General features: G+C 44.3%; 1 protein-coding gene across 1 annotated transcript in view; it reads right to left on the bottom strand.

Moving 5' to 3' along the window:
- The window catches only part of LOC117367417 (TBC1 domain family member 24-like), a 44,399-nt gene extending 22,526 nt beyond the window's left edge, over positions 1–21,873 (bottom strand). Inside the window, exons 1-3 of the mRNA XM_033959923.1 lie at positions 21,702–21,873; positions 8,890–9,913; positions 3,951–4,109 (exon numbers count right to left, since the gene is read on the bottom strand). Coding sequence (XP_033815814.1) covers positions 3,951–4,109; positions 8,890–9,913; positions 21,702–21,717 — 1,199 coding nt within the window. The 5' untranslated portion in view covers positions 21,718–21,873. The remainder of the gene's footprint in view (positions 1–3,950; positions 4,110–8,889; positions 9,914–21,701) is intronic.
- Between the last annotated feature and the right edge of the window lie 2,641 nt (positions 21,874–24,514).

The following is a 24,514-nucleotide window of genomic DNA, read 5'->3' as shown; positions in this document are numbered from 1 at the left end:
TATATCTGAGGAAGTGGATTCTGGTTGTTGAAAACTCATGCCTCAGTAAATTGGTTAATCTACAAGGTGCCACCTGCTTCTGTCGGTGACAGGTCAAAAGCGCACGGGACAAAGATGCGCCAACAATGCCGCCCAGACAATCGCACACAGGACATCAGCGCACTGGATTTGAACACTATTTTAAAGCGCCCCCATTGGGGGGGGGAACCCCTATTACAGGGAAAATTGTAATTTTTCCCTAAAACACAAGGGAAAAGGCTGTTTCCTCTTTAATGGGGTGAACCCCCAACATCCCCTCAGTGGGAGCACCAACAGTTCTAAGTAAAGTGGGGGTGTTCCCCCCTCACACACCCCCTCAGTGCACTTTAAAATAGTGTTTAAATCCAGCGCGCTGATGTCCTGCGTGTGATTGTCTGGGCGGCATTGTCGGCGCATCTTTGTCTCGCGCGCTTTCGTCTATGTACTGCTTCTGTCATATTTGAAAATGTAATATATCCCTTTTAAAAAAACATATACATCTGAAAATATTCATGGACTTTTTATGTGCTATGGCAGAGGGGAGAAGAAAACTGACTGCCAACTAGCCAGATATACTTGCATAACTCTCAGAGTTACATGGTTATATTTCCATTTCATTTTCATTCATTTCATTAAAAAATTGCTCTCCTAGAATCTGCACAGCAATGCACAATACTAGTAACATATAAACATATTTTGTTTTCTGTTTGTCCTACTTTATTTTTCTGTTAATGGTTCTTAATTTTATTATGCTTTACGTATTATTTATTATATCATATGTTTTATTTTAAGTCACTTAGGGGTCTTTATACAAAACTTACTGTATGCTACATTTATTTATTTATTTAAAAATTTTCTTCTCCGCTTCATGCCTAAGCGGATTACAATAAAATGCTAAATGCTTTGTGGACCATGTGGCACTTGGGGCTTGATTCTATAAATGGCGCCTAACTGCACCTTACTTCTAGGTGCTGGTTTGCGTGGTTATCAATCAATTGCTAGGCCCGAGCGGTGCCTAGGCGAACTTAGGTGGCTCTAGGCGTCATTGCCGTAGGCGCTGGTATATTAGGCCAGGGTATACCTGGCCTAATTTAGTGGCACTTAACTTACATGCCTAGCAATGTCTAAGTCTACCAAGCCTATTCTCCACCCCTAACCACATCTACTTTTCAGGTAGGTGTCGTTAGGCATCGGAGGGTGCCTGGACTAAGATGTTGCTAGGCATCATGTTGTCAATAAAAAAACTGTTTTTTTTAAAATCGGTTTTTAATGGTGTGGTCAATTACAACATCATTTAATTAATTATAAACAATTGAGTTGTGCGGTTCATAGACAACCCCGCGAAAGACAAAGGCATGCGCCGACAACTGAGCGCAAGACGGAGGTGCACGCCGAAGAAAATTACAGTTTTTAGGGGATCCGACGGGGGGTTTTGTTGGGGAGCCCCCCCAGTTTACTTAATAGAGATCGTGCCGGCATTATGGGGGGTTTAGGGGGTTGTAACCGTTCACATTTTACTGTAAACTTAACTTTTTCCCTAAAAACAGGGAAAAAGTAAAGTTTTCAGTAAAATGTGGGGGGTTATAACCCCCCAAACCCCCCACAACACCCCCACAACGCGGCGCGATCTCTATTAAGTAAAGTGGGGGGTTCCCCCCACGCCCCCCCATCGGAGACCTAAAAACAGTAATTTTCTGCGGTGCGCACCCCCGCGCTACGCTCAATTGTCTGGGCGTGCCTTTGTCCTAGCGCGCTTTTGACCTGACACCGAGTTGTGCACTAGATTTACCCCTTCTTTTACTAACGCATAGAGCGGGTTTTAGCACCAGCAGCGGCAGTAACTGCTCTGACACTCATAGAATTCCTATGAGCGTCGGAGCAGTTACTGCCACTGCCGGCGCTAAAACCCACTCTATGCCTTAGTAAAAGAGGGGGGGGGGGTTAGTTAGGCGTTGCTAGGTGTCCGCAATTAAGGCACCATTTATAAGATTAGGCCTTGAGTGCACAGAAATGGAGCCCTAAGCTTTAGTAAAAGGGTCTCTTAGCCATTTAGGTTTGCAACAAGTAAGTATTTTTTAAATAAATACATAAATACAATCATACAGTTAAATCTCCTTTATATAAAAACCTTATAATATGAAACAAGAAGAACAACACCTTTGAAACTCTTTAGATTCTCCAGTAAGAAAAAAGTAGAAAGGAAGAAAGCTCAGTAATTGGAAAGTTGAAGAATCTAGCTGATGCTGCCACTTTAACATTTTTTATTCTGTTTAGTAACAGGGAAAAAAAAAAGATTTTAAATAAGGAGGAACCGAGTATAGAGTAAATGCAGTTTACTGCTGATCAATGCAAGAAAAAAAGCCTGATCAGAAAGCACAAAGCTCCAACTCCGTGCCATAGAAAGTGATGTTAAGATGTACGTCTGTTGAATAATTAAAATAGAAAAGCCTTCATTTATCTTGCAGCTGGGGAGATGGAAAAAAAAGTACAGGAAGCTGAAGCCGCCTGCTGGCAGCAGGGATTGTCTGGAAGCAGCTAAGCAATCACTGTACCATGGCTTCCCTGCAGTCACTGAGAGCAATCAGGCCCAGGCAGGTGTCATACATTTCACTTTGGAAACGGGGGGAAACTGAGCTCATGACATCGAGAAAATCGTCACCAGAATGGAGGGAAGGGGAGCAGTGGTTATAGCTACAGCCTCAGCACCCTGAGGTTGTGGGTTCAAATCCCACACTGCTCCTTGTGACCCTGGGCAAGTCACTTAAGGGCAAATTCTATAAGAAGTGCCTAAAAGTTAGGCGCCTACTTAAGCACTGTTCAGCGCGATTCAAGTAAAATTGGGTGCTGTTTAGTGAATCACGCTATTTGAGCACCTATTTTGGAGGCACCCAATAAATAGGTCAACTCTAGGCACAACTAAAAGTTAGGCGCCCACGCGAGCGCTTAAGCACGCTTACGAGCAGTGATTCTGTAAGAAGGCGCCGAACACTTGGCCACGCCCACACCTAACATGCATCGTGCCTATTTTTTTGAAGGCCGCCTAAATTTGTAGAGGCGTCTTGTTACACAATCGCGCTTTCTTGATAGGCGCCTATGTTTCAATCAGTGCTGATTAAAAAGCCTAATTGAGCTTGTTATTCAATTTAGATATGATCACAAACAAGGTCAATCATCGATGTTGTGCGTGGTGGGATAGCACTCGGCTGCGTAGGCTCAGATAGAGGCTCTCCAACATGAGGAAGGCACCCGACGTGGAAGGCCGGCCGGCGGAGGGAAGAGGAATCCCTGCGAAGCGACACTGCGGGGTTCTACGGACACTAGAAGCATCCCCCCCAAAGCAGCACTGCGGGGTTCTTCAGCGGATGACGGATGGAGGAGGTGGCGCTGCAGCACCTGGCACCCGACAGGTACAGAACCCTGGGCCACCTTTTGGGTTCTGGAATGAATCGTCTACGGTACCACTATTTTCTATGGGGTACTTTGCTTTGATATACGAGTACTTTGGATTACGAGCATGCTTCTGGAATGAATTATGCTCGTAAACCAAGGTACCACTGTAATTGTATAATTGCTTTTTTTATTTAATTGTGAACTGCCTTAAAACTTTGGTATAAAGCAGTATCAAAGCAAACAAAGAAAAAACTGCAGACAAGGGTACAAGATGCAGGCTGGGTTTATTAAATATATATATATATACCCTTGTTTTACTTGCGCTTCACTGCAGACCCATTTGGATTGTGCTTTTGTTTTTGTATAAAGCAGTATACCATATTAATAAATCCAATCCAATTCAATTCAATCCAATTGTCCAAAAATGGCTTTAAATATTCACCCCATAGGAACCCCCCCTCCCCCCCACACACACTTATATACATTACTCTGCAATGTGTTTTTTTTCTTTTAAATATCTAGCTTAGGCATCACCTTTGTACCTTTGCAAGCTGTACCCATGATCCATGGTGGAGAAGAGAAGGACAGGTGGGAACAAGGAAAACCTTTCTGGGATCCAGGACCACATGAGCCGCATCTCCTGAGCAGTGACAATCATGGAGCTGAAGTTCAAAAGGTCCACAGCCATTTGCACGGGCTGTCTGCACGTGGGAGAGGAGACATAGAGCACACAAGAGGGTCACTTCTTCCATATCAAAAGCAGACTGGGACCTTCTAACCAAGCAAAACAGTTCCATGATTTGATTCACAATTTCAAAACTGATTTGCTAGCCTTCTGATATCTTTTAAACTAAAAAATGATTTAATGCCCCCCCCAAACAAAAACAAACAAACCCCAAACCCCACAGCATATTGCTCTGTCAGTCAGAATAAGGGTTGATTCATTCCTGTCATATTGGGATTAACTTTGGTGAATGGCACTAGATATGTTTGGTTTTCCAAAAAGCTATTTATTCAAGATATATTTAGGACTGACAGCACCTATTTGACACAACTTAAAAAGCTACTGACAAGGTGATCCCACCAAAATTGCTTTATTTAGGACCCATGCATGTATTTTTCCTGATTAACATGGGTACTGAGCACTTGCAGATGTACCTGCTTGTAATAAGGGTAGGTTTTCTGTAGAAAATAGCGCACACAGATTTGATAATACAATCTGTGCATATTCTTTTCTGCTCTTCTCCAAAACAGGTCACTCTGAAACACCTCCCTCAAATTTAGGCCCCGTTTGATCAAGCCACGTTAGGGTTTTATAATCACTGGCCCGCTGTGGTAAAAGCTCTGACGCTCATAGGAATTCTATGATCCTCGGCGCTCTTACCACAGCAGCTGGCAATTAAAAAAAAAATAAAAAATACCCCTAACGTGGCTTGATAAAAGGGGGCCATAGCTAAAAGTATGCACATTGTAGAACACCTTCTTCATTTTAGCCAGGCTGAGAGAGGCCTAATTTCCAGACAGCCAAATTACTCCTGTGTATGGCTTTGAAAATTGCCTTCAAAACTACTGTTAATTATTTCTAGAGCGCTACCAGACGTACGCAGCGCTGTACTGAGTCACATTATACTTAGTATATTTGCCTGGGTTTTTTTTTTGAGGGGGGATCCTAAAGAGTCATTCTCTAAACTTAAGACACTGGTTAAGGCAGGGCTTAACAAATCTGTCCTGGGGACCCATTAGCAAGCCAGGCTTTCAAGATTAATCATAGTAGGTATTCTGAAACCCTGACTGGCTAGTCAGTCCGCAGGTCTGGTTTTGGAAACCATGGTAAATGTTATTAGACCTAGGTGGGCAACTATGGCCCTTGAGGGCCACAGCCCAGTCGGCTTTTCAATATTTCCACAATGGTTGGAACGCGCTACCGGAGGATGTGATAAACAGGAGCATGATACAGGGGTTCAAAGAAGCTTTGGATAGGTACTTGGAAGACAAAGGGATTGAGGGGTACAGATAAGAGTAGAGGTAGATTATAGGGATGGGATTAGAGGTAAGTTATAAAATTAATCAGGGATCACTGTTCAGGCACTAGGCCTGATGGGCCGCCGCGGGAGCGGACCGCTGAGCAAGATGGACCTCTGGTCTGACTCAGCGGGGGCAACTTCTTATGTTCTTATGTTGATTTGTATTGTAAACCGTCCAGATACATGTGATGGTCGGTATATCAAGCCATGAATAAACTTGAAACTACATCCATTGTATATAAATAGATCTCATGCATATTCTTGTGGAAATCTTGAAAAAATTGAGGTGTGGCTCTCAAGGGCTGTGGTTGCCTATTAGACTAATCCTCCCAAATTCCTATTTGGTACAGCGTCTTTTCCAGTCTCTAAGGAGGATAATTTTATACAATACTTTCTGCAAGTAAAGCAGGTTTTACATGCAAGAAATAATGCATGCCGATAATGTATTTTACATAATTTGTGTGCTCCTAGGAATACCTACACTAATTATGATGTACAGCATGCGGAGAGGCATTTTTGATAGGACGTCTGAGTTTGGACATTTTGGGAAAAACGTCCCAAAATCCGGTGACAGGTCAAAAACGCGCAAGACAATCGCGCGCAGACAAAATAGCGCAGACAAATAAGCGCAAAGACAATTGCGCGCAAGACAATTCAGCGCAGCGACAACTCCGCGCAAGACAATTCAGCGCAGCGACAACTCCGCGCAAGACAATTGAGCGCAAGACAACTCAGCGCAAGACAACTCAGCGCAAGACAACTGAGCGCGCCACTAGAGGCCGCTTGACCATCGGAGGACAAGCGCACGTACAGCACGTGAACACGTCATCACGTCAACGTTGACTCTTTGCGTTTTCAACATAAATCACGTGAATGCATTTTCGTTACCATGGTTGCGCTCAGTTGTTTTGAGCTCAGTTGTCTTGCGCTCAGTTGTCTTGCGCTCAGTTGTTTTTGAGCTCAGTTGTCTTGCGCTCAGTTGTCTTGCGCTCAGTTGTTTTTGAGCTCAGTTGCTCGCGCTCAGTTGTCTTGCGCTCAGTTGTCTTGCGCTCAGTTGTTTTTGAGCTCAGTTGTCTTGCGCTCAGTTGTCTTGCGCTCAGTTGTTTTTGAGCTCAGTTGCTCGCGCTCAGTTGTCTTGCGCTCAGTTGTCTTGCGCTCAGTTGTCTTGAGCTCAGTTGTCTTGCGCTCAGTTGTCTTGCGCTCAGTTGTTTTTGAGCTCAGTTGCTCGCGCTCAGTTGTCTTGCGCTCAGTTGTCTTGCGCTCAGTTGTCTTGAGCTCAGTTGTCTTGCGCTCAGTTGTCTTGCGCTCAGTTGTTTTTGAGCTCAGTTGCTCGCGCTCAGTTGTCATGCGCTCAGTTGTCTTGCGCTCAGTTGTTTTGAGCTCAGTTGTCTTGCGCTCAATTGTCTTGCGCTCAGTTATCTTGCGCTCAGTTGTCTTGCGCTCAGTTGTCTCGCTCGTGCACATTCGTGAAAATAATTTGCGCTCAATTGTCTTGCGCTCAATTGTCTTGCGCTCAGTTGTCTTGCGCTCAGTTGTCTTCACGCTCATTTGTCTTGCGCTCAGTTGTCTCGTGCTCGATTGTCTGCGCGATTTTGTCCGTGCGCGATTGTCTTGCGCGAAATTGTCTTGCGCGCAATTGTCTATGAACCCCAAAATCCAATAGAACTAATGACCATTTTCAAATCAGAAAAAATCTAACTTTTTGTTTTGAAAATGACCATTTTCTAGATATTTTTGAGTTTGGTGCGTCTATCTTTTAGGACCATTTTTGAGAACAAAATGTCCAAAAGAAAAATGCATACAAATAAGCTATTGGGCTGTAGGAGAAGCCAGCATTTTAGCAGGGTGGCCACAGAGACATTTCAGCAGAGCAGAAGGGCACTGTGGGCAGTGGTGTAGTATGGGTGAGTGGTCCCTCTTCCCCGCTCCTCTTGCCGTGCGTGCGCCCCCTTCCCTTTCTTCGTACCTTTTTAACTTCTCCAGTGTGAGCAGCATGCCCGCATCAGTGTCAACTTGCCCTTTGACCTCACTTCCTAGGCAAGGATCCCGGAAGTGATGTCAGAGAGAGTGACGATGCCGACCTAGGCAGCAACCTCATGCCAGGGAAGTAAAAAAAGGTATGGGGGAAGGCAAGGGATGCGCATATGCAGCAAAGAGAGGAGCGGGAGGGAGGGGCAGAGAGGAGGAGGGGTGCCGCGCCCTTAGGAAGACGGTTCCCATGGCGAATCGCCTCCCTCCTTACTATACCACTCACTGTAGAGGGTACTGCAGAGAACGTCACATTAAAAAGTCCCAGGTACACTACACATCTCACTATAACCTCCTTATATTGTACAGTGAGCTGTCCAAAACCCACCCAAACTTGCTGTACAGTGTTCCCCCGGGAATTCACGGTTCATGAATCGTGGACTCGCTCATATGTGTTTTGTTCCGACTGTCTCATCCTGTAGTATAGTTAGGCTACACCAATCAGGAGGTGCGTGTCAAAGCAGCTCCTGATTGGTGTAGCCTGACTATATCACAGGAAAAGGCGGTCGAAGCAGACTATGAGTGATTTTCTTCACCAGCCGGTGCTCCAGCTGCCCTCTCCTGCCTCCCCTGCCCTCTGACAGGCGAAAAACTGCATTCACGGTTTTTAGAAATTCGCGGTGGTTCCTGGAACGGAACCCCTGTGAATTTTGGGGGGAGTACTCACCTGTACACCACAACAATAGCCCTTAAGTATGCAGGTGTCATCTTTATGTAGCTACAATAGGTTTTGGGTTGGGTTTGGAGCGCTCACCATACAATACGAGTTATAGTGAGATGTGTATCTGAGACTTTTTAATGTGACGTTCACTGCAGTATCCCCTAGAGCAGTGGTAGGCAATTCCAGTGCTCGAGAGCCGGAGCCAGGTCAGGTTTTCAGGATATCCATAATAAATATGTATGAGATGGATTTGCATGCACTGCCTCCTTGAGATGCAAATCTATCTCATGCACATTTATTGTGGATATCCTGAAAACCTGACCTAACTACGGCTCTCGAGGACCGGAATTGCCTACCCCTGCCCTAGAGTGACCCTCTGCTCTGCGGTGGCAGCTTGTGAATAGTCTGAATGACACACAGTTACGTATCTCCCCGACCTTGAAAAAGGAGCAGAAACACGCCGGAAAGAGGATGAACTAAAATTAAGTTAAGTAAAATGATGAAATATATATAAAATGCACACAGTATTATGAAAATATGCAAATGAGGAATATGCAGCATAATACGTTGTATTTTGAGGATCGATGAGGATTGGTACCGCTTCGAGTTACATTACTTGGGTGGTGGTCTGAGGATCCCTGCAAGCACTAGTTGTCCTGAATAAGGGCATGATTGTGGGGATCATTGCTTCCAGTGATTGGAGTGACTGCTCCCATCAGGGGGGTGTCTGCTCTGCCTATTGAAAAGTCTGGTCCTCTACAAGCTTACCTGCGTTGCATTACTGCAATGCCTCTCTGTGACAGGGCTTTTCTGTTAGCCAGCTGCAAGAGCCAGATCTCTTTGTGTGAGAACAACCTAATGCTAAAAGCCTTCTCCAGTAGTTTTTCCACTGTAATATGCTGTGAAATATTCTGCACAAACACCTGCAAGTCTTGCTTGATGTCACCAATCTCAGCTTCTTTTGTACTGTTGAAGAGCCTGTATTGTTTCAATAATGCTAAGGCAATGCGGTAAAGTACCTTATATCCCTCTATTAGGTAAACATCAAACACGCGTATGGCATAATCAAATGGCAGATCCCCAAAGATCCACATCAGCCAGTCTGCATAAACTTCAGCAATGTTTTCAGAAGTAGTGGCAATGAACTTGTGGCCTGCCTGGCAATGTTTCTTCGCCAGATCACCAAAAGTCATGCAGGAGGCTTCATAGGCTAGAAAAGTTTGGTCAATGTAGCATTTGTGCGTGTCGACGCAAGCAATGAGGCGGCAGATCTTCTCAAAGCATTCCGCTTCATCGTTGCAATAATGGAGCAACAAGGACACCACTGCAGGGAGGGCAGGGCTACATGTGATGTCTGGAAACTGGTTGCCGATACTGATAAGAATCTTTTTGACGGCGGAAACTCCATGAAGATTGAGGCAGTAGGAAGGTATTACACAGTCATCTAGAAACTCTGGTAAAGGGTGAGAGCTCACATTTCGCCTGCCAAAGAGCCTGTCTGCTACATCCCTGTAAACAGAGGCATCTGGGGTCACAATACGGCAGTGGATGCTCTTGATGATCTGAGTGTAGGCCTGCGCTCTAAGGTGTTGATTATGGGCCCAATGGCCCTCTCTGGCCATTCGCTTCAGAGCCTTCAGATCTGTTGGCAGGATTTCTCCTTGATTGCTTGTCTCATGATCCGAGTCAGGGACTTTTTCCCAGTCCACAAACTGCCCAGAGTCTACACATGATGAAGTATCAATGTCCCAGGTTTCTATCTCAGGGATGATCAACACTGGGATGTCCACATCTATGGAAACAAGAAGTTTTAGTTTACAAGATATATGGAACCTTAACAAACAATATGATGCTTCCCAGATATCACCTTGTAGCAGAACCATGGAAATATCACTTCTTATCTAACTGGCCGATATTCAAAGCAAATTAACCATCCAGAAACATCTGCTGACTAATTAATTCAGTTGTTCGTGACTATCCAGTCATTTTTAGCAGCACTTAACCAGTCATCCTTGCTACGTCAGGGGTGTTCCATGGGCAGAAACTGATTAGGTCCCACATAAATAGCTGTCCTATCTTTATTCACTAACCAATGGCTGGTTAAGTCTGAATATTGACAATCTTCTGCCAAATGAAAGGCTGAGATCTTACCCCTGTTAAGACAGCATTGTCTTTCAGCACCATTATTCCGCGATGGGAGCAGGACAAGTCTGCTGTATCTTCAGTGAGAGGAGACGCCGAAGACTTGGATTTTAACATGTCCTTGTCTTCTCCGGGTTTGGTTCCTCCGCCTTGTCCTGCTCCCATCGCGGCTCAACTGGTGGATCCCGGCGAGGGAGATTTGGCTGGGGAAACCCCAATCCAAGGGGCTGTAGCCGTGAGAGTTGGAGAGGAGCAGAGAGAACTGGGAGCTGTAGTAGAAACTATCACCTGGCCTGAAAGTCCGATGGCAATAACACTGGAGAGCATTTGGGAAACTCTCCAGACATTGAACACTTCAGTTTCCAGATCTTCTAATGAAGTTTCAACCTAACTACTATAACTGCTCTGGGGGAGAAATTAGATGGGACAAGGGATGAGTTTTCTCTACAGATGAAGAAACTTATGGAAAGAACAGATAAAATGCAAGAAGTAACGTCTGGATTAATAAAAGAAAAAGCTATTTTTAATAGAAAGATTGAACAACTTGAGAATTATAACTGCAGATTAAAGGCTCCTTTTACTAAGCTGCGATAGCGTTTTTAGCGCGCGCTAAACCCGCGTTACGCAGCTAGAACTAATGTCAGCTCAATGCTGGCATTAAGGTCTAGTGCGCGTGGCAATTCAGCCCTAAATTTGAGACTCTTGAATCTCCCTAAATCTCTGAGCATGACTGCTATTGAGTTGCTTAGAAAATATTTCATTGAAGTTCTAGGTTTTCTTCCAGAAAATATTACTCTGATTAATCGTATCTATTACCTCCCAGGGAAAAAAGAAATGGGAGCCACTTCATAGAATTAACAAAAGAATTCAGATGAATCACCTTTGAATATTACAGATATACTAGAATCAACTATTACAAAAGATTCTGAAAGAGTGACCTTACTGGTGTCCTTTGTCTTTGAACAGGACGTTAATAGTATTTTCAGGCTGATTTTCCATAATTCTCAGATGTTATTTTACGGTAAAAAAAATCTGGATATTTCCAGATGTGACTAAAGAAACTCAAGATCGTAGGAAATTATTTCTTGCAATGAGACCAGATGTGATCTCTTTGGGAGCTTCATTCTTACTGTCCTATCCTTGTAAGTGTTTGATAAAATATTTAGGGTTAAAATATGTTTTCTTCGCCCCAGAACAGCTAAAAGCATTTATAGAGATGAAGAGGCTGGCAATTGGAAATGTTTAATGTTGGGGAACAGTAAAATATGTTAGCGGGATATGTCTGTTAAACCATTCCTATATTAGAATTATGTTTACAAATTGATTATCTCCTCCCCCCCCCACTTCATTATTGGGGGTCTAAGGAAGATGTATTTTTCTTATTGTTTTGTATTTTGCCTCTTTTAATTTACTTCTGTATTTCCTTAACAAGAGTTGTTCTTGTATTTAATTTCAAAATGTTATAAATAAATTAAAAAAAAGAATTCCTATGAATGTCGGAGCAGTTACTGCCACTGCTAGCACTGAACCCCGCGCATCTTCGGGTCAGAATTTTACTGAAACATCTTTGCTATTAAATAACACTATGGGGCTCATAATCGAAAGAGAAAAACGTCCAAAAACTGGCCTAAGTCGGCACTTAGACGATCATCAATCAAAAACGTCCAAGTGACGATAATAAAACCGGGTTTTGGATGTATTTAAAAATGACCTAGGTCTTCATAGTGCCACTGAACAACATAAGAACATAAGAACATAAGAAGTTGCCTCCACTGGGTCAGACCAGAGGTCCATCCTGCCCAGCGGTCCGCTCCCGCGGCGGCCCATCAGGTCCGCGACCTGTGAAGTGGTTACTGACCAATTCAATAACCTACCTCAAGTTCTATCTGTACCCCTCTATCCCCTTATCCTCCAGGAACCCATCCAAACCTTTCTTGAACCCCTGTACAGAGTTCTGGCTTATCACCTCCTCTGGAAGCTTGTTCCATGTGTCCACCACCCTCTGGGTAAAAAAGAACTTCCTAGCATTTGTTCTAAACCTGTCCCCCTTCAATTTCTCCGAGTGACCCCTAGTGCTTATGGCTCCCCACAGTTTGAAGAATCTGTCCTTGTCCACTTTCTCTATGCCCTTTAGGATTTTGAAAGTTTCTATCATGTCCCCTCTAAGTCTCCTCTTCTCCAGGGAGAACAGCCCCAGCTTTTTTAACCTGTCAGCGTATGAGAAATTTTCCATACCTTTTATCAGTTTAGTCGCCCTCCTCTGCACTCCCTCGAGTACCGCCATATCCTTTTTGAGGTACGGCGACCAGTATTGAACACAGTACTCCAGGTGCGGGCGCACCATTGCGCGATACAGCGGCATGATGACTTCCTTTGTCCTGGTTGTGATACCTTTTTTGATGATGCCCAGCATTCTATTTGCTTTCTTTGAGGCTGTCGCACACTGTGCCGATGGTTTCAGTGATGTGTCTACCATCACCCCCAGGTCCCTTTCAAGGTTACTCACCCCTAGTAGTGTTCCCCCCATTTTGTAGCTGAACATCGGGTTCTTTTTCCCTACATGCATGACCTTGCATTTCTGTACGTTAAAACTCATTTGCCACTTGTTTGCCCAGTCTTCCAGTCTCGTTAGGTCCCTTTGCAGGTCTTCACAGTCTTCCGTGTTTCTAACCCTGCTGCAGAGTTTGGTGTCATCAGCAAATTTGATAACCTCACATTTTGTCCCCGTCTCCAGATCGTTTATAAATATATTGAACAGTAGAGGTCCCAGCACTGACCCCTGCGGAACTCCGCTCGTGACCCATTGCCAGTCTGAGTATTGGCCTTTTATTCCAACCCTCTGTTTCCTGCCTGCCAACCAGTGTTTGATCCATCGGTGGATAACCATAGCTAAAAGGGACGTTTCAGGAGGAGTGTCGAGGGTGGGATTTGGGCAGGACGTGGGCAGGCTTAGACTTAGTTGTACTGCATGTATAACCGAAAGTTATATAACACAGCACAGACGCAACTTGGACATTGTGACTTAGACCATTTAAAACATGATCTAAGTCACAAAAACCCACCTAAAGTCACCAAATAAGCACTGCAGACACAAACTACAGACCCCCACACACTACCCCAGTGATCACCAACCCCCCACCCCCATAAAAATATTAATCACAACTTGAAAATTGTGTCTCCAGAACATCATCACCTGGCAGCCTGGCATAGGAAAGCCTAGTCGTGCTGCACAGAGGCGTCTTAAGCCATCTTGGGGTGGGTTAGGGACCCTTGGAGAGGAGGACCCATGCCCATAAGTCCCTGTAATCACTGCATTGATATTGAAACATGTGCACTCCTCTATACACCCCAAAACCCTTTTGTACTGGCATATAAATTGCTCCTGCAGCCATAAGGGCTATTGGGGTGGTAGATAAGTGGGTCTAGGGGATTCTGGTGGTGGTTTGGGGGGCTCACCATGACCTATAAGGGAGCTGTAGTGAGATGATGACATGGCACCCTTTTTGTAAAGTTCACAGCAGTGCCCTGTAAAGTATCCCACTATTTAGGTGTCATGTCTGGGTGTTCAGTCCATCACTTTGCAGATCCCTCCCACGTCCAACAGGGCTTGTTCTAGGCGTTTTTGACTTGGATGAAAAGTTGGACGAAAATGTGGTATAAAGATGGACAATTTAGCAGCTTGGACAATCAGATCGGCAGGACGTATACTTAGACAATTTTCGAAACGGAAAAAAATTTGGACGTATTTTTTGAAAATGTGTCCTAAGATGTTTTTTACTTGGATGATTTGCGACTTAAACGAAAATGGACTTAGACGTTCCTTTTGATTATGCCCCTCTACGTATTTAATACAACCCACTATTAAGATCTTGGGTGTTATTTTAGATCAACATTTAACTATGCAGGATCAGGTAAATGCTCTAATGCGGAAAGTTTTCTATACTTTGTGGAAATTCCATAGTACAGTACTCCCATGAAATTCACGGGGGTTCCGTTCCAGGAACCCCCGTGAATTTCAAAAATCTGCAAATGCGATTTTTTTTGCCTGTCAAAAGGCAGGGGAGGCAGGAGAGGGCAGCTGGAGTCCGGCAGGTGAAGAAAATCACTCGCAGTCTGCTCTGACCGCCTCTTCCTGTAGTAAAGTTGGACTACACCAATCAGGAGTTGCTTTGACACACAGCTCCTTATTAGTGTAGCCCGACTTTACTACAAGAAGAGATGGTAGGAGCAGACCGCAAATGAGCAAGTCCATGATTCGCGAACCGCATATTTGCAGGGGAACACTATATAAGATCTTACTTCGACATTGCATCGTTTAAATTACTGGTACAATCCTTGGTGTTGAGCCAACTGGACTATTGTAATATAATATATTTTGCAGGCCCACAAAAATTTTTTATCTAAACTGTGTATAGTCCAGAACTCAGTGGTCCTTGGCGGCGACGAAAAGGGCAAACAGAATGCTAGAAATGATTAAGAAGGGGATCACAAACAGATCGTAGAAGGTTATCATGCTGCTGTACCAGTACCATGGTACACCCCCACCTGGAATACTGCATCCAGCACTGGTCGCTGTACATGAAGAAGGACACAGTACTACTTGAAAGGGTCCAGAGAAGAGCGATTAAAATGGTTAAGGAGCTGGAGGAGTTGCTGTACAGTGAGAGATTAGAGAAATTGGGCTTCTTCTCCCTTGAAAAGAGGAGACTGAGAGGGGACATGATTGAAACATTCAAGATAATGAAGTGAATAGACTTAGTAGATAAAGACAGGTTGTTCACCCTCTCCTTGGTAGAGAAAACGAGAGGGCACTCTAGAGTTAAAAGGGGATAGATTCTGTACAAACTGTACTTAAGTTGCTGTATAGTCTTATACTGTGCAAAATGTTTTCCATTGTGAATGCTGGCTTATAACCCGTTCTGAGCTACTGGGAGGACGGGATAGAAATCGAAATAAATAAATAAACTTAAGAAAGTTCTTCTTCACCCAGACAATGGTAGAAAACTGGAACGCTCTTCCGGAGGCTGTTATAGGGGAAAACACCCTCCAGGGATTCAAGACAAAGTTAGACAAGTTCCTGCTGAATCAGAACATACGCAGGTAAGGATAGTCTCAGGGCACTGGTCTTTGACCTAAGGGCTGCCGCGGGAGCAGACTTCTGGGCATGATGGACCACTGGTCTGACCCAGCAGCGGCAATTCTTATGTTCTTATCTATGGTTTGAAAAAGTATGACCATGCTCTCTTCTCTGCTCCAATTCTTCTGCTCTGGCCACCCTGCTCTCTTCTCTGCCCCGATTCTCCAGCTCTGACCGCCCTGCTCTCTTCTCTGCCCCCATTCTCCTGCTCTGATCATCCTACTCTCTTCTCTGCCCCGATTCTCCAGCTCTGGCCGCCCTGCTTCCTGCTCTCTGCTCTGACTCTCCTGCCCTTCCCCGCAGTGTAAGCCCGTGGTTTTAACTCGTGGGTTTAAAGCAGGTTAAAACCACGGGCTCGCGAAGTAAAAAAACCCCAGTAAAAGTAAAGTAAGGAAAAAAAAAAAATAACACAGGCACAAAAGGCCAGCACATACGCAGACCATCTACAGTCAAGGAAGATGGTATGCGTATGCTCAAGGATCGCTCTCCAGTGATCCGTGTGGTCTGAGGGGGGGCGTGCCAACGATCACCTCCATTTGCAGGCAGGCCTTTAGTGAATTCGTCGGCCTGCATGCAATCGAACATGGATCGGGCACGGACTCAGGTTAGTGAATCTAGACCTAAAGCTGGCTTGTACCTTTTATAGAATCATGCTTTCCAAGTTGTGCATGCAACTTTTAATTAGTGCCAATTAGCATCAATTGCAAAGTGTTAATTGCCAATTATCAGTGCCAATTAGGCTTGTTGAACAATAAAATTGTGTGCGGAAATCGGCTTTGCGCAACGATTTGCATGCACAATGTAAGACACCATGTATTGAATTTGTTTGTTTTTTGTAAACTGTGTGGTCAATATATATTTTTTTGTAACTTTATAAGCTTCCTAAGGATAGGCACAATGTAAAGTTTTTAAATAAATAAATTAATGGTTAAGCTAGTATTCCTTTATAGAATAGTGGGATAAATACAAGAACAATTCAATAAAAGGCATCGAAATCGGGGTGCAAATTACACCCATTAATTTATAAGAGCATTCACGTGTGTGAATGATGTCACAAACTGGCATGTGGTAGGTGGTATTCCATAAAACTGGCTTCCCAAACAAATGGGATCATAAAATCCCAGGTCGTCACACAGTTCTATTTGGCCACTATCATGGGTCAAAACCACTGCTGTATTAGGATCCATTTACTACTCACAGCTCCACATTCTTTGTCTGACTGGCAATCATTTATAAATAAAGATTTTATAGTCTTTCCAACAGTCAGCAGCATCACTGGACATAGTTAGGACTGCAACGTATGTTGTTCTACTATTTGAACACCAAAATTGAATGCTGCTGGTGTCTGCATAACTCCTGACTCCACCCCATCTGCCCCAGGCTCAGTGATGTAGCGAGGGGGTGTGGGGGTGGGGCCGGCCACCATCTTGGCGTGGGCGCCGGCACCTCTCCTCCTCTCCACCTACCCACCTCTTCAAAATCTTCACTGGCAGTGAGCAGCATGTCCAGGTCGCTGCTCGCGTCAGCTTTCTTTCTGATGGCGCTTCCTGGTTGCGGGACCAGAAAGTGAGATCAGAGGGATAGTTGAGACCAGTGTGAGCAGCAGTTAGGCGATGCTTGCTACCAGTGAAGATTTTTGAAGAGGTGCAGGGGGTGTGCACATGGCAGAGAAGTATGCCAGGGGACACACGGCACAGCGATGCCAGGTGACACCACCTCAGGCGCATCCCTCCCTTGCTACACCACTGTCCAGACTGTCCCCAACACTAACCAGAGAGCACCATGGTAATAAGAGCATGTATTCAGTGTCACAGTTCAGTAGGTCTAAGATGATTGAACGCAGCAGTGTAAGCACAATGAGATGGCTGTGATGAATCTGATTCAGCGTTTAGGGGGGGGGGGGCGGGTGATGCCTCACCACAATCCCTTGCTTTGTCCCTGGAGCAGCAGGCTGCAGGGTGAGGCCGGGAAACAGGTGACAGTGGTTGGCAGGGAGTCTGGGCCCAGGGAGGAGAAGCTGCCGCCAGAGCTGCTGCGTTGCGTCCTTTTGGCAGGGAGCCCTGGTACTGAGGAGGGGACTGGGGTGTCTCTGTGGCAGGGAGCCCGGGCCCTGAGGGGGAGAAGCCGCTGCCTGAGCTCTCTCAGCTTGCCGCCTGAAGCCCAGCTTCCCAGTAGTAGAACTCATTGCGGTCATTTCATCGCGGCCACAATGAATCATCCCATTTCACAGTCCAGTTAAGTACTGAGGAGTCTAGCACAATTTAACTGGACAGGAGCCTCCCTTGCCTGATTAAATTGCTCTAAATATCAGCCCCTACATTGTTATTACAGTATGATCCTGTGCTGTTAACGGTTTTACAAAAGAAAAGCATGTGACAGAGTGGGGAAGAACTTGAAAGAATTCCACAATAACCAACCGGCAACACAGCACTGGATGAGAGAAACTAACAAAAATTCTTCAGCTTGGAAGCTCTGTTTGGATCACTTTCAATCAAAACTGGGTTTTGTTTGGCTATGACTCTAGAACAGTACTTCTCATGGAGATCTATCTCTGGAGATGTTAATCATTGAAAACCTAAGTTGTATTAGGTTGCTTGAGATTGATTTTTGGTATAGGAGACGTGATTGGTGCTGCTATTTTTGTCAGGCTGGTATTTTATTTTGATTTTATGCTGAATATGATGTATATTTCTATTTTTGTAGTAAAATGCCTGAACTGTTTGTGAAGTACTATTTTGTGTGTGTTGTTGTACTTCGCCTCATAAAAGGCAGATTATAATAATAATAATAACAACAGTTTATGCAGTACATTGTGGTAATCCTGAAATCCTGACTGGCTAAGTGTGCCTCCTGGAGAGAATTGAGAAGCACCGATCTAGAGTTAAAAGAGCTGTGTATTAGAGAATGACATGGGGACAAATTTGTCCCTGTCCCTGCAGGAACTCAATTTCTCCGTCTCGTCCCTATCCCATTCCTGTAAGCTCTGCCTTAACCGCACAAGCTTCGAACACATGATTTTAAAGTGTTTGAGGCTTGTGCAGATGAGGACAGAGCTTGCAGGAATGGGGGAGGGACAGGAAAAGAACTTGCTGGGACGGGAATGGGAAAATGAGTTCCCGTGGGAGCGGGGAAAAATTTGTCCCCGTGTCATTCTCTACTGCGTATCTCCAGATGAGTCCAGTGAAAAGTCCAATGATTACAATAATCACATTATTGATGTGGTGTCTATAATTTTTATACTATGGGCCTGATATTCAGCTGGTGGTGATCAATGTTTTGCTGACCACCGCGAGAGCTAAACCCAGAAGTTCAATGTTGAGCTATGTTTGTGCACCAGCACTGAATTTCCAGGTTTGCAGAGCTGGCTAACGAATAGCTAGTTAAGGGGTCCTTTTATTAAGGTGCGCTAACTGATTTAGCACGCACTAAATCCTAAGACATCCATTATATTCCTATAGGCATCTTAGCATTTAGTTCGCACTAAATCGGTTACATAGAAACATAGAAACATAGAAAATGACGGCAGAACAGGGCCATGGCCCATCTATTCCAGATGGAGTCTCACCATGGATCTGTACAACGGCATTATGACCTCGGGCTTACGGCTGATACAACCCATGATTTGTCTAGCCTTGGTTGAAGCTTTCTCCACTTGATTGGCAGTCTTCATGTCTTCGCTAATGATCACTCCCAAGTCTCGTTCTGCTACAGTCCTTGCCAGGATCTCACCATTTAGGGTGTAAGTCCTGCATGGATTTTTGCTGCCTAGGTGCATGACCTTGCATTTTTTGGCATTGAAACTTAGTTACCAAGTCTTTGCCCAATGCTACAGTAGGAGTAGATCTTGCGTCATACTGTCGGGCATTGAGCTTTTGTCGGGCACTGTGCTTTTGTCTATAGTGCTTTTGCCTACTATGTTGCATAGTTTGGCATCATCGGCGAATAATATAATTTTACCCTGAAGCCCCTATGCCAAGTCTCCTACGAAGATGTTAAATAGGATCGGGCCCAAGACCGAGTCCTGTGGCACTCCGCTGATCACCTCCATCGTAACAGAGAGGGTACCGTTTACCACTACCCTCTGAAGTCTACCTCTAAGCCAGTCCTTAACCCATGCAGTTAATATTTCACCTAATCCCATCGAACTCATTTTGCTTAATAACCTGCGGTGTGGGACGCTATCAAACGTTTTGCTGAAGTCCAAGTACACAACGTCCAGGGACTCCCCTATATCCAGTTTTCTTGTTACCCAGTCAAAGAAGCTGATCAGATTGGATTGGCAGGACCTTCTCTTTGTAAATCCATGTTGATGGGGGTCTCGTAGATTCTCCTCGATCAGGATCGTATCTAATTGGCGTTTGATTGGTGTTTCCATAAGTTTACTTACTATCGATGTGAGATTCACTGGTCTGTAATTCGCAGCCTCCGTCCTGCATCCCTTTTTGTGGAGTGGAATGACGTTAGCCATTTTCCAGTCCAATGGGACTCTTCCTGTACTTAGGGAAAGATTGAAGAGCACGGATAACAGTTCCGTCAGGACGTCACTCAACTCCCTGAGCACCCTGGGGTGTAGTTTGTCTGGTCCCATAGCTTTGTTCGCCTTGAGTCTTGATAGCTCATAGTAGACACTGCTGGGTCTAAACTCGAAATTTCAAAACGGGTCTTCCAAGCTCTCCCTTGTCTGCTGCTGAGGGCCGCATCCCGGCGCCTCGCAAGCGAAGACTGAGCAGAAGTATTAATTTAGAAGTGTAGCTTTATCGGAGTCCGATTCTACATAGTTCCCATCTGTGTTTCTTTTTCTGTCACTAATATACCTGAAGAAGGATTTATCGCCCTTCTTGATGTTCTTTGCTAGATTCTCCTCCATTCGGAGTTTGGCCTCTCTGACTGCTGTTTTGACTGCTTTTGACTTGGCTATATAGTCCTCCTTCGATTCTTGCTTCCCTGGTTGTTTGTAGGAGATGAATGCTCTTTTCTTCTTTTTTATGAGGTTTGAGATCTCTGCAGAGAACCACTGTGGTTTATTGTTTCTTCTCCGTTTACTTACTGATTTTATATAGTGGTTGGTTGCTTCGTGTATGGTAGATTATCTGTTTCGGCTTGGTTTTGCAGCGCCCGGTGGATGAAATCTCCCATGCTTTTGAAGTTAGTGCCCTTAAAGTTGAGGACCTTGGTTGATGTGTTTGATTTAATGAAACCTTTCCTGAGGTTGAACCATATCATGTTGTGGTCACTGAAGGCCAACGAATCGCCTGCTGCGACCTCTGTGACACTTTCTCCGTTGGTGAGTATCAGATCTAGTATCGCCTGATCCCTAGTGGGCTCTAATACCATTTGTCTGAGTCTTGCTCCCTTAATAGAGGTTAATAGCTTTCTGCTGCTGCTGGTCGTAGTGGAAAGTTTGTTCCAATCCACATCAGGCATATTGAAATCTCCTTACAACACTGTGTCTCCACGCAAAGTGATATTCTCTATGTCTTCGACTAATTCTATATCCATGTCATCCTGTTGTCTTGGAGGTCTGTATACTATGCCAAGATACAGGCATTTGTCCTTCCCCCTAGCCAAATTCACCCAGAGGGATTCCCCGATGTACTTGACATCTGCGATTTTGGTAACTTTAATGTCCTCTTTAGTGTATAGTGCTACCCTTCCTCCCATTTTGCCCTCTCTGTCTCGACGAAGTAAGTTGTATCCTGGTATAGCCATATCCCACCCATGGGAGTCCAGGTCTCGGATATCGCCACCACATCTAGCGCACCTTAATAAAAGGACCCCTAAGTGCATAAAGATAAGACTGACTTTTATTTGGTCCTATTTATGCGGTTAATCTGGCTGGTTAAATGCTGAATATCAGCGCTTAACTGGCCAAGTGTTGCTCCCACTCCCAGAATGCCCCCAAATTAATCAGTTTTGAGTTCAGCACGAATCAGTTGTTTTCAGCAGTGCTGGCCAGCCCCAAACCGGCAATTTAACTGGCCAGGAGATATGTCTGGCTGGTTAAATTGTGTTGAATATCAACCCCTAAAATATTAAATGATATTGTAAAAATAAATATGTACAAGTTGTTTCACATTTTTCATATTTCTGTCAAACAAAATTTCTTCAAATATTTTACTTTGCAGCATTGTAACCTACTTGAAGAAGGTCAGTCTCATGCCTCAAAAGTGTCATGAGACACAATAAAATTAAATATTGTACCCTAATGCACCTCTTGACAATTTATAGTGTCTTCCAAAAACATTATTCCTAAATAGTTTACAGTCTGAATTACTATATTGTTTGTTTCTAATTCTTTTACCTTGAAAATCTTCCATGCTTTCTCCCAGTTTCAGAGGTCCAGTGGGGGATCAAACCCTTCTTTCTTGACTGTGTGAAGAAATATATAGTTATCTTGGTTTAAATGAAAGCTCAATCTGCAATTACACTGAACTAAATTCACAATTTGATTCTGGTGCTTGTAAAGCAGATAGTAACTTCCAACCACTCCTATTACCTGTGACAACTCTCTTTAATACCTTCATGACAGACCCCTGTGGGCTTAACTCCACCCCTCAAAATAAGCAGGAGCCCTACCCCATGCTACCAAATCATAGAAGACAAAATGCAAACGGAAGTACCTGATCTGACCAAACTGATGAATGACAGATTTTTCAAGGACAACTTTCGGCACTTTTTCATGGCTATATTTGCTATTCCCCTGTTATTGGGAAATTACCTGTGTGCAAAACAAACCTGCGCTAAAAATATATGGCTTGTAATGATTACCTGTCCTTGACCTGATGAATCATAGACAGGCGATTGTAGTTTCTGACTGGCTGCTGCCAGCAGCTTTGGTTCTTTTTAGAGGTTGTGTCATCATGCTGGCATCACAGGCACCAAGGGGCAGGAGTTCCTATGAGGAAATATCTTAATTTTCTACTGTTATGTACAGGAAATGAGCTCTCCAGGAGAGGAAGTGGGCCATGCTATATTTTTAGGTTATGGCAAGGGGTGTTTTTCTCCTAAGGTTTTCTTTGCAGTGGCATAGAATGGTGGTGAGGGCAGACCGCCCCGGGCAGCATGTCGGTGGGGGCACTGGCACCTCTCCGCCCCGCCATACATTACATTAGTTTCTTTTATTCTGCCAATACCTTGTGGTTCTAGGTGGATTACAAAAGGATGAGATTTTGGTCATATTCAGACGATTACAGGGAAACTATTGGTTGGAACATTTATAGCAGTGGTCTCAAACTCATGGCCCGGGGGCCACATGCGGCCCGCCAGGTACTATTTTGAGGCCCTCAATATGTTTATCATAATCACAAAAGTAAAATAAAACAGTTTCTTGATCATATGTCTCTTTAGCCATAAATGACAATATTATTATTAAGACTTAGCCAAAAGGAATGATTTATAAACTATAAAAAGTTTTACCTCATGCAAAATTATCATTTCTTTAATAAGACATTAACTATTTTTTCTGAGGCCCTCCATATACCTACAAATCCAAAATGTGGCCCTGCAAAGGGTTTGAGCTTGAGACCACTGATGTTGATGGGGTGAGATTATTGGTTGTATCAGGAGTTTGTCTTGATATATTTCATGAATAACCTGGTTTTTATTTCCCTCCCGAAGGTTTTGTAGTTTACTGCTAAGATTAGTAAATTGGAGATGCGGCTGTCTAGTTTCGCTGCTTGCATGGCGAGTAGTCTGTCGTGTATTTTTTTTTTTACTGTGAATGTCTTTGATTGGGGATGGTGGAAGGGATGACGTGAACGTGGTAACTCAGAACAACTCTTCTAGACCAAGGAGAACTCATTTACCCTTCACCCACCCTCTACCTTTGTAGATCTTCGTTAGTGTGAGCAACTTCTCCTGCCTGATGCTCGCCCCAGCTGGTTCGTTAGTGTGAGCAACTTCTCCTGCCTGATGCTCGTCCCAGCTGGTTCCCCACTGAATCACTTCCGGGTCACGGGGCCAGGAACTGACATCCAAGGGTAAGCCAAAACTGGCGCGAGGAGCATGCTGGAGAAGCCATTCAAGCTGATGAAGATTTAGAGGTTTGGGGTAGGGGAAGGAAGAGTGTGAGTGTGGAGTAGGGGGTGGGAAGGAGCAGGGGTGAGGCACGGAAGGAGCAGGGGTGAGGCGCGGAAGGAGCGGGGGCACAGAGATGAGGGTGCCGGTGGAGGGGGCGCCACCGCGCCAGGTGCCTCCAACCCTTACTACGCCACTGTTTCTATGGTGGTGAATTCTTGGAATGGCCTCCCAGTGGATGTGGTGGAGATGAAGAATATATTTGAATTCAAGACAGCTTGGGACACATACATTGGATCTCGAAGGGAGAGGAGGGGATAGTGAATGGCATGGTTGGGTAGATTAGATAGGCCATATGGTCTTTAGCCACCTTCAATTTCTCTGTATCTATGGAGTTGTAGATTTTGTAATCATTTGAATAGAAGCATCCCAAATAAGTATCCAGTATACAAAACAGCAATGTGATTAAAAACAAAACAGAATAACTGAAATATGAAAAAAATTAGGTCCAAATCAGAATGATATACCTGTTCTGTATTTTTATTTATTTATAGACTTGGAATTAGATGGCAGCTCAAGGGCAATATTCAAAAGCTTTTATGCATGTTAACACCAACACGTGTTTACCTCTGTGGCATGGCCTGCTGAAAACGGTCTTTCCACAGTGCACACAAAAGGAGGCAGGATTAGTCAGGGGCAAAAAAATATATATAAATATACCACTCTGCTCACTTACTCGTATGTATTTTGTACCTCCTACAGTGCAGTTGCAAATTCCAAGTTCCTGCTCTGTGCTCTGGTATATTTTCAAAGAGAAATTGTATAAAGAGAGAGGTTAGGGGTAGAAGGCTCCCTTTAAAAATAAGCTATGATCCTCAAACCAGTTCCCATAATAAAAGACAGTCCTTTATCTCATATTAGTTCTGTTTGTCTGTCTTAAATGGTAAGCTCTACAGCGTAGGTCCATTCCCTTGTGTTTATGTTTATTTCAAGCCTTGTTACACCACCCATCACATGGTGCACTACAGCGGTTTACAGAAAATATCAAAGGAGGAAAAAAAGTAAGAGAGAAGAGCAGAGAAGATAGAACAAGCCTGA

This window comes from Geotrypetes seraphini, chromosome 10 (genome assembly GCF_902459505.1).
Source record: "Geotrypetes seraphini chromosome 10, aGeoSer1.1, whole genome shotgun sequence".
Taxonomy (NCBI): domain Eukaryota; kingdom Metazoa; phylum Chordata; class Amphibia; order Gymnophiona; family Dermophiidae; genus Geotrypetes; species Geotrypetes seraphini.
The sequence above is the reverse complement of the archived record's forward strand: the minus strand, read 5'-3'. Positions and strand labels throughout refer to the sequence as shown.